The following is an 11042-nucleotide window of genomic DNA, read 5'->3' on the forward strand; positions in this document are numbered from 1 at the left end:
TTCGCGTTCTTGCCTGCCCTATTCCCATTTCCCACATGCAGTGAGCTGGCAGGGGCTGGGGCCAAGCCAGCAGGGAGACCTAACTGGCACTACTTAACCCACAACCCCTCCACAGCTGCCGCAGCCCAAGGAGAAGGGAATAGCGTTTCTACATTAAGGTTGGACAATATATGTGAACTAACGTCTGCTTGATAGGTGGGTTTTGAATGTTGCCCGAAACATACCAATCAAACAAAAAGTTTTGACTCTTAAATAGATCATCTCCATACTTCCCACCAGGGTTCTCCTGGTTTTGAGGTCTATTTCTCACCAAAGTATTGAAAAGAGAGCAATACTAGCACCAGAAGTACCTTTGAAGAGAACCATCTTCCCATAAAATACAGATTGTTGCCTACTACACAGTCTTTGATGTCAAGGTTTTAGGGATAATAATGGAAAAAAATATTTAATTGAATTAATGTAAGTACTGAAGTTAGGAAAATTATTAGTCTAGAAAATTTACACTCTAGTAAGTGAGAAAAGTACAGAATCATTCTGAAAAGTGAGAATGAGAAATTTTAGAGTGGAACAGGATAAACAAGAGAAAGGCATTTCAAGGATACTGTTCAAGAAGAATGAAGAGCAAAATGGGGCACTAAGTAAGAAGCACTGTGAGAAAGGCCTGTAAAGATACAATCAAATGGTAGCAACAGAATATTCACATTTCTTGTTAAAAGACAGTTGAGCTGTGGCCCTGTGAAATCCCACTCAAAAGTTGTACTCCAGGCTCTCTGCTTCTCAGTTCTCTTTTTTTTTTCTTCAGTTATACATGCTCACTGTGTTCCACCAGGTCTGAAGCTAAGATGCTCTTTTGAAGCTCCTCTTTTCTCACTTAACCTGGACCAGAGGCTATCTGCTGCAGGAATATCAGTAGTTCCTTATTTGTGATGCTCAGCACCACAGCATGAAGAAAAACTTTATAACAAAACTCTTGTCTTGCTGTTCACTGAAAAAAGATTGTAATAACTTGTTTTATGATTCATATGTGCCTACTGTTAACACATGTGCCACCGTCTTCTTGCCCTCATCTGGAAGCACTACACAAGTTTGCTTTCCCCCTATTCAACGCACTCCTCTCCAGTCCCTTCCTACCACTCTTCTCACCAATGACTACATGCACACGTACCTTTCTGTCTCAACAGTTGATCTCAACAGTGGAACAGTAAACCATGTGGTTGTCACATGCAGGGAAACACAACTGGTAGGGAAATAACTTCAAGGGAGAAGCCACACACTCTCTTCTCCCTCATAGTGGCAGTTTATACCACTGAGAATAAAGGTTTATCACCTGTCTTCATCTGCTAGAGCGTGCCTTACTCTTGCTTTTCTTCTTGTCAACAATGTTCTCTGTAACTCCACATCCATCCTGAGAACTGAAACAGAACATTCTGCTCAGAAACAGAAAAGTTTCAGCAGTTCTCAACAGTTACAGCATATATAGAAACTCTTTGGTTCACAGGACAGCCTGAGACATTATTTCAGCCAGCCCACAGCTATATGTTTTCCTTTTACTGGAAAGCACTAACAATGTAACTGTACATCTTGCTAATAGCACCTGAAAGAGCCATCAAGGTTGTTGAGCAAGATACATACTCTCCACCTTGAGAAAAACTGATACCTGAACTAATATATCTTAATAATCAATACAATAGTCTATCTTCCTATTAAGATGTCACCCAGACAAGCCTTTCAAGCCACCACAAGACATTATGAGAATAAGCAATATATTTGTAGCTCAGATCAGGTAAGTTATCAAATTCAAATTAAGTCTAGTGTCAGAAAAAATACTTCTGAAGGCCATTCTCTCCAGGGTTTTTGTAATTTTATGCAGTTCTTGGTATCACTTTTCTAGATGTACCAACTAAATACTGCTCTTAAGACTTTGTGAGCTCAGAGCAACAACAACCACAAGACCAGCTCTGCAAAAATATACTCCTCCACACACCTGGGGAAAAGAAAGAGTACATTATTTTTCTTATCATCACTGCCACAGATGTTGGGGTGGACTTTTGTGCCTGGCAATTTGTCATCACAGCAGTGTATGGCTGACTTAAAGTGGTGAGTTAGGTCACATCTACTCCATTTAAAAAAAAGCAATTTTAAAAGGACCATAAAAATCACTTGGTATGCTAAGTCATCCATTATGGCAACTTAAAATAGTTAAACTGCTGATACTTATCTTCATTCTGAGCCAAAATGGATTCCATCAATGCAATCTGCTTTCTATTTACTCTTGTGCAATGAATTTGATTTCAAATTAACTTTTTAGATTTGTCACAGGGTTAAACAGCATTTTTGATCCAGTTCCTGTGTATCATTAAGAAAACCACAATCTGATCTTTTCAAGACTACTGTGTCAAAGGACTACCAAAAATACATAAGTAAGCTATTAAAATGATTATTCACAGACACAGCTGCTAAGAACAATAAGGAACTTATGAAGTGAAAGCCTCCTGCTGTCACCTGGTCTAACCCCATGATCTCAAAGAATACTATCTGTATACAAAGCAAAGGACAGCACTCTGAACTCTTTCCAAGTTCTCAGAAACAAAGTACAGCCACGTAACCTGATTTTTCTGAGCATTTGGGCTAGAGCTTTGTAAATGGCAGATCAAGGCTGACCACATGCACATTTTGTTCCTACATCACCACTCTATCATTCCTATACCTACAAGACACACACTAATTCTTACCAGCTTTGCAAACTCGGAGAGACACTGAAGAGTCTGTTAGTCACTGGCTGGCCCAAACGATCCAAGCACGACTAGCATATCCCTTCCTCCTAACTAAATCTCAGCAGAAAGTAACTAAAAGCAAAGATATAACAGCTAATACTAGAGCATGTCACAGCACAAGCATCCCAATGGCACAACCTAGAGACAGGAGATTATGCTCCACATAAGGCCATGATTTTTACTTTTGCTAGCTTAATTCCTACGAAAAAGGTATGTTAAAGGAAGCTGAGACTATCCTATTTTATAAATCACAACAAATACTTTGTCATTATTACTTATTTGCTGTAACACAATGGCTAGAAACACCTCCAATGTTTACCAATAAATACATCATATCAAATAATATTACTAGATTATACCCTCTAACAAATGATGGTTCAATTAATCATAGAATGGTTTAGGTTGGAAGGGACCTCAAGGATCATCCAGTTCTAACCCCCTGCCATAGGCAGGGACATCTCCCACTAGAACAGGTCACTCAAGGCCTCATCCAACCTGGCTTTGAACACCTCCAGGGAGAGAGCAGCCACAACCTCCCTGGGCAACCTGTGCCAGTGTCTTGCCATCCTCACTGTAAAGAACCCTTTCCTAACACCTAGTTTGATTCTCCCCTCTTCCAGTTTAAACCCACTACCCCTTGTTTTGTCATTACAAGACCTTATAAATAGTCCCTCCCCTGTCTTCCTGTAGGTCCCCTTCAGATACTGGGAAGGCCGCTATAAGATCTCCTTGAAAGCCTTCTCCTCTCCTGGCCTAAGAGCCCCAATTGTTGCAGCCTGTCCTCATAGCAGAGGTGCTCCAGCCCTCTGATCATCTTCATGGCCCTCCTCTGGACTCAGTCTAACAGTTCAAAGTCCTTCTTGTGTTGGGGGGTCCAAAATTGTACACATCACTCCAGGTACTCTATCAAGAAATACAACATTCTGCTCACATATCTAGATAAACAAGAGCACAAAGAGTCAAATGAGCATAGGCATTGCTCCCTGCTCAAATGCAAAGACATTAACAGACTCTCTGAGTATCTGGCAAAAGTTGTTTGTGAGCATCACCAAGCTTTAATTTCTGAAATTCTTGAGACTGGAAATTCACCCTTCCTGGCACACCCAGAGCCTATGGGACACCTTCCTACAGACTGTCTGGACACAACACATCTCCTGCACAAGTAAAGACAGTGAGTCTGACTCACAGAGGCACAAGCGAGGAAAGAGACTCACACAGATACTGATACATATCCAGTAACACTTTTTCAAAGGCAAAATCCTCTAGGAAAATCAGATTGCATGGAGAGCTGAAGGTTACTAAAGAAGAATAAATCTTTGTCATCACGGAGATTTTCTCCAAGCCCCATACTTTAATAATGCAGCATAACTCACACTAAGTTCTTTGATGACAATACTCTAAAATATGTAAATAGTGCAGTTACTTTCAAAAATTAATATTCCATTCTCTTCTTGCCTCCCAAAAGCCCTGCAACTAAGGCACAGTTTTGGCCAATCTTATTTATTTGCTTGGATGCTTTCTGAGGCTCCTTCTGAATTCAACACCAGACACAAAACCAGATTTCTGCAGAAAGTACAGCCAAAGTCCAGATACCCCCTTCCTTCATTCTCACCTAAAAAATACATTCTTCAAGGTTAAAATAAAGTTGCATAATATTTGTCAACAATGCATGAACTCTAAGCATTTAAACGAAAAAGGATAAAGGTCAAATTAACGTGGCACAGCTTCCACTTTGTCCTCATTGTGTTTTTGGAATGCCCCAGTTTCACCTTTTGAGAAGATAACAGAGTGCAGAAGTGATTATACTCTCTGCTAAACTCAAGCCTTTATTTTGATTTAAGCAGAAGTCAAATGAGGTGCAAGAGGATAACTGAATTTATTTGTTTTTTAACAACATCCACAAATAAATCAAGCACCTGCAAATGCACATCAGGCAACCCAATTAGTTTTAACTGGTGCAATAGCGGACAGCTGGATTCGACACTTTTAGTGGAACTGAAATTTCTGTAGTGCTACAAGTTTCTATGAATAAAGTGCATTCAAAATCTTGACAAGATAGGTGAATTAGTATTATCTTACTTCACTGTGAGGTTTAACCACTTAAAGAGAGAAGATTTCCACCCAAACTTTTTAACATTTTCCTCTTCATTCTCCTTTGTGGCTGAATGAGAAGGCTCTCTGTTTTCCATCAAAGCTTCGTACGTCTTTTGTGCTCGAACAATTTCTTTTTCTGCACTGAAGTGCATCATTTGTCTGCTCAGAAGAGGAACAACTAAATTGAAGCTGTCAACTCTTTTATTTAATTTCCTGATGTCCTCTATAAATTGCTCACAAATACGATTCCATTGCTTTTGCCTATGTGGTGTCATTGGCCCTCCAACTTTACTTCGAGATGCCACTATACTCTTTCTTAACTGCTCAATAGTTTCCCGTATTTCTTTCTGCATCAGGATCCACTCTGGCTGGTATCCATTGTCTATCAGGATCCTATTCAAGTTGTGAGTCATAGGGTCGATATAGGGAGAGTCTGAAAACTTCTGTAAAGGTTTTCCTTTGCCCCTGAGGTTGTCAAAGTCTCCTTTTGCCATTGACTCTTGGATGAGGTCCTCAACCAACCGTTCAACTGCCTGAGTTATTTTCATCTTTTTGCTCTCCCTCACATCTTTGGCCTTCATCAGGTCACTCCCAGCATACTGGCTTTCAAGTCTCTGCTTTCGGTACTCCAACACTTGCTCAGTAGCACGATCTACTCGAAACTGCATGTATTGCTTTTCTCTTTGGCTTGGTGTTCCAATACCAACGCCTTCAAAACTCAAGTAGTGTCTATGCTGTGGAGATTTTGTTTTGAACAGATCTTCCTCCTCTTCATCATTGTCGCCTGATTTCTCTTTGGTTGCCACATCATCGAGTACAACTCTGTATGCTTCTTCCACTTTAATAAACGCTGCGGCATCAGCTGTGGCAGCACTGCTGTCTGGATGGTACTTTTTGGCAAGACTTCGGTATGAGGTTCTGATATCATCAAGGGAACATCCTTCCTCAAGCTCAAGAATTTTGTAAGAGTCCTTGATGCTGCTTTTAGATTTGTAACTTGACAACATTCTGTTGCCGTAAATGTAGGGAAACAGCTTCAGGATTCTTGGAATCATTGCTTGACGTACCACTAAGTGATGCCCTGTGTTGTTAGTCAGCATAGCACAAAGCCACTTCATATTTCTTCAGATGCTGCTACATGATAAACAATGACCTATAAACACATTTTTATGAAAACTATGTTAAATGTGCTTCTTGAAAGAACTTATGTGATTTAAGTTATATCTTTAACTTGCTATTTAAAGAAATCCCTACAAAATTTCAGAACAGTATGCAATTTTTGGGGTTTTTTTTGTTTTGTTTTTTCTTTCATAGACTAAATTGAGCTCTGCATTTTTCCTTACTACTGAAGTAGTAGCACAATGTAAATGAAAGTTAATTAAAAATACAGTTTTCTCCTGGTATAGCAACAATGACATACATTTGGTTAGCACTGCAGAATTCCCAAAAAGCCTTTCTGCAAACTTGGTGCAATCTAAAAGGGAAATATGCTTTATGCTGAGCTGTAACTTCACCAAAACAAATCTCTTCCTTTTTCTCTTAACACCAATGCTCGGTCATCAACCAAATTTTCTATTCATATATATCAGTGCCTTAAGATCATTCTCAAAGTATTTCTTTACAGTACCCATTTGGTATTTCACAGCAACAACTGAAGCAGCATTCAGATTATAGATCCATTTAGATTAACTCTTGTGTCTCAGCAGGGCTCTGACATCGTAGTGGCCAATCTCCCTCGTTTGTGCCAGGTCAGGTCACAAATCTGAAACTGAGAACAGATCAATGGCAGACAGTATTTCATTATGTCACAGCTATCTGTGCTTCTGAATTATTTTGGGAAACAGCAAAAAGAACACCTGTAGCAAATGATAATGTAAGTAATTTGTCAAATAAAATCAAAGTAGGAAAATATAACACAAACCGCACACACAATTTATGCATCAGCTAATTCGTCTTCATTAATGAAAATCCTCAGGCAAATGCCACATACATAGTGCTAGAGATTTCCTTTGCAAGACCATCAGGGACTACAACGTATCCTTTGCTGACCTCCTTTCCAAACAAAAAACTAGGTTAAATCGAGGTGAAGTTTAACAAGTAAATAGTGTTCATACACTCTGCATGTAACAAACTGCTGTCCTCCACTAACTCATCTGATAAGAGAAGGAAAAAGAGCTGCACTTAGGACTAGATAAAAGATTGGATCAATCCCAAATGTTTTCCAGTTGATTTTGATCCAAGTAATGTAATAGGCTTATGGTTATCATATAGGACTTCATCAATTTAAGTTTATGACACACATTAGCGCTATCTTTCCTTGTAGGTGACTAAGACGATAATATAGTTCCACGTGGTCATAAAAATACACATTACTAGTTAAAATATCAGTGACTATACTTTTAAAAATGCAACACCCTGATCAGAAGCACACTTTCTCTTCACTCTGTAGACTTGATTTTAATATATTTATGCTTTAAAAAACACATCAAGCTATTACGCTTGCCCTGCAGCACCAACAGGTGCCGGCTGAGAAGATTTTTATTCCCTGACCGTGTGAATTCAGGTCTCAGCTCTCCAGTGAGAATAGGTACAGGGAGACAAGACGGAGCTGTTCCTCCTCTCTCAAGGCCAAGGAGGGCTGCGGCATCTAACGGCGCGTCCCGCCCCCTTGCCGCCTAGGGTCTTGACAGCTCCGTTACAAGCCCCGTGCGTGGGCTCCAGCCGCCAAGCCCATGCCGGCTGTGCCGGTCTCCCATCGGAAGAAGTGAGCAGTTACATGCACACCTGGAGCCGAGCACTCGGCACCTCTCCACTCCCCAAGCTCTTACATAAGGCGGGAAAGGCCCCGCAGCGCGCAGGTTTCAGCCCGGAGCCTCGCTGCCTAGCGCCCGCCTCACCTGGTCCCCGCTGCTGCCCTCCCTTCTCCGTCTCGCACAGCCACGCAGGTCCGAGGAGGTGCGGCAAGCGCGGGCGCGGACGGAGAGCGCCGGCAATAGATAAGAAACAGGACGGAGGACTGCTTTTACCCTTTGCTCAAGGACAGGCGCCCCTATCTTGAAGGCGGGAGGGGCAACCGAGAGGAAGCGCCTGTGTGGGCTGGAAGGGTGTCCCGCCCCCGGCCCGGCCGCGCACCAGCGGACAGAGTCCGCGGCCTGCCGCAGCCCAGCGCCTCCGCGCAGAGGCGGCCGCGGGCGCGGTGCCCGGCCGTGACAGGCGGGAGGCGCGCGGTGCCGCCGCGCCTGCGCAGTGCGGCGGGAAGGTGTGGGGGGGATTGGTGGGGCTCGGGCCTGTCTTACGAGGGCCCGGGCCGTTGCTGTTGAGATTGTGCGTCTTGTTCTTTTCTACATATATGTACTTATACAGGTAGACCATAGCTGCTTCTTAGCCCGCGTTCTGCTGGGTGAGTTCTGCCTTAGCAGTCCTGCTTCTTCACTGGCCTGTGAAGCAGCTTCCTCTGCAGTGTGCGCCCCCAGAAAGGCCAGGTCTTTGCCGTGGTTCTCAGCCTTGCCTGTAACAAGGATTTCAGGATTCTGCGGCTCTGTGCAGCTGTGCTGTGAGCAGAGCTAAGTTGGCATTCACGGCTCTCGCCCAGGCTGTGTCAGCCCTGTAGTGACCCAGAGTTCCTGGCCGCTGTTGCATTGCTGTCGGGCAGGTAGCAGCTGATGAGTTTTGCTATGGCCTCCGTGGGAGGCATCGGCTGGCTCACAGGGCATTCCCTTCAGGGGACTTCACGTAAAGAAACCCCAAGGCAAGAAATGCTTCTCGTCCTCAGCCAGGAAAGGAGGACCCAGATGCACAAATCACAGAGTAACACAAGTGCTTGCACTAGAAAAGACTTTTAAGATCATGCAAAACCTGCCTGGATTCCTGTGTCACCTGCCCTAAGTGGCCCTGCTTCGTGGAGTTGCACTCGACCTCTGGAGGTCCCTTCCACCCCCTAGCATTCTGTGATTCTCTCAACATTGAATCGAATTATTAGCCATTAACACTGATGAGTCCTTAAGTAAACCATATCCCTAAGCACTGTATCTACACAACCCTTAAATACCTCCAGGAATGGGAACGCCGCCACCTCTCTGGGCAAGGCCATTCTAATACCTGGTGAAATTTTCAGTGAAGAAATTCTTTCTAATAGCCAACCTAATCTTCCCTTGGCCCCTTGAGGCCATTTCCTCTCATTCTGTCACTTGTTAGTTGTCTGATTGAACAGACCAACCTCTACAATCTCTCTACAACCTGCTTTCAGGCAGTTGTAGAGAGCAATGGTGTCTTCCCTAAGCCTCCATTTCTTCAGGCTAAACAATCCCAGTTCCCTCAGCTGCTCCTCATAAGACTTAGTCTCTGGAACTATCACCAACTTTGTTGCCCTTTTCTGGACACGCTCAAGCATCTTAAAGAACTTCTTGTGATGAGTGGCCCAAAACTGAACAGAGCAATCAAAAATGCAGCCTCACTACAGGGGTAAGAACTAACAGCCAAGCAGATGGAAGACAAGTAACTTCTTATCCTCCTGGACACTAGCATTTATTATTAAAACCAAGCAAGCAAAGAAAAGAAATCTTGTGTTTTGTTACTAATGGTATTTGGTGAGGTATGACTGGGCATGCTGCCTATCCAGGCCAGTAAAATGGTGGCATTCAGAGCTGAAAGGAAACAATAACCACACAGAGCAATCTGTTTCATTTTACAGCTGCCAGTATTATATGTCTGCTCAGGCTGCTCCTCCTGTTAAGACTTTGCCAGTATGCTGACCTGATGAATAAAAAGTAGTGACATATACCATTTCAGAGATATTTTATCTATTTCATTATCAGAGACATTTGTTCATTAGGTAACCGTTTTCTACTTTTTAACATTGTATTTCAAATAGCCTTTCTTTAAAAATCAGATTTTTATACTGGAAGTTACTGTGTGTATTGACTTTCTCTGCCACATAGTCTCTTTATCATCTAAGAAAAAAAAAATGGTGAAATAATTACAATACAAATTGGCTTGCTGGAATGAATGTAAGTTGAAATTATCTTTTTGTGACTAGAAGAAAAAAATCCAGAAACTGTTGCAAAAAAAAAGAGAGAAATGTTATCATCTTATAGAAAACAAGAATTTTCTTTCCTTTTGGTGATTTGCTATTCAGTCAGCATAAAAATTAGAACTCTGAGACTGCAAATCTAAAGAAGGCAATCTACAGATACTCAGTTAGTGATGCTTAAGACTGTTGTGGCAAACATGTCTGCTTAAACTGATATGTTTTAGTACAGCATCTGTTCAGCTACTTGTTTACTAACAAAGCCATCAATTCCATAGAGGTTTTAAACAAAGTTTGCAGATTTCCTTTAGCAGTGTGAAAGGATTGTTTTGTATTTCTAATAATAATTTTGGTTTTAGTAGGGAGTGGTAGTGCTGCATCATTCACCAGAGAATTTCAGATACTTCCGTGAAAGTATTTGCCTGTTGATAAGGATGGTTCTGGAACTGGTGGAGAATGAAACAACATATTATATGCATCATATCTCTAGCACTGCTTGCATTATATTTCTTCAAAAGGTAAAAAGGATAATTGAGAGCAGCTCAATTACGTTGTGTGCCAGACAGTACAATAACCTTTATAACTTTCATTTAGGCGTGTGTGTGCACAGGTTTTTATGTGTGTAGTGTGTCTGCTATGGGAAGCTATGTTTTGTTTTCACAAGTTGTCTTTAGGATTCTTTGCTTGTCAGAAGATATAAAATTGCTCTCAACATGCAAAATGAGCTACAATCTCAGCTTTTTGAAGTCACATTGTAGCTGGTGTGTGTTTGTTTCTTTGTGTTTCTCTTGTTTGGTTTTGTTTTATTCCCCCCCCCCCCCCCCCCCCCCCCGGATTTAATACTATTAACATTTTAGGACAGATTGATGTAGAGAAGTTGTTTTCATTGTTAGCCAAGGAAAAATAGAAGGAGGGGAATAGTCCATGCTGATGAAGTTTATGGGGAGGTCTGTTTTGGAGGGCGGGCAACTTTAAGAAGATCCTGTTGGGGATTCTCCTGTTATATGGGAGGATAAAAGGGAGCAAGGCAGCATGCAGGGCTGTCTGCTTCTTTCACTCTCTCACTCTAATCCTTGGCTTTAGGAAATCACAAATCATTAGACTTTGAAGCAGGAGCTGAAAGAAGAACTTGGATCTATCTGGAGGAC

General features: G+C 42.0%; 1 protein-coding gene across 3 annotated transcripts; it reads right to left on the bottom strand.

Annotated features, from left to right (window-relative positions):
* Nucleotides 1-4631: 4631 nt before the first annotated feature.
* On the bottom strand, nucleotides 4632-8068 carry DNAJC28 (DnaJ heat shock protein family (Hsp40) member C28). 3 transcript variants are annotated; one of them, XM_064152453.1, is made up of 3 exons: nucleotides 7766-8068; nucleotides 6496-6630; nucleotides 4632-6021 (listed from the first exon to the last, which is right to left on the bottom strand). In XM_064152453.1, the coding sequence occupies exon 3, from the start codon at nucleotides 5984-5986 to the stop codon at nucleotides 4850-4852; it is 1137 nt and encodes a 378-aa protein (XP_064008523.1). In that variant the 5' UTR covers nucleotides 5987-6021; nucleotides 6496-6630; nucleotides 7766-8068; the 3' UTR covers nucleotides 4632-4849. The 3 variants fall into 3 exon arrangements, with proteins under 3 accessions (XP_064008523.1, XP_064008521.1, XP_064008522.1); XM_064152451.1 differs by having other exon boundaries at nucleotides 6496-6636; XM_064152452.1 differs by having other exon boundaries at nucleotides 4632-6636.
* Nucleotides 8069-11042: the final 2974 nt, after the last annotated feature.

The sequence above is a fragment of the Pogoniulus pusillus genome, chromosome 12 (genome assembly GCF_015220805.1).
Source record: "Pogoniulus pusillus isolate bPogPus1 chromosome 12, bPogPus1.pri, whole genome shotgun sequence".
Classification (NCBI taxonomy): Eukaryota; Metazoa; Chordata; class Aves; order Piciformes; family Lybiidae; genus Pogoniulus; species Pogoniulus pusillus.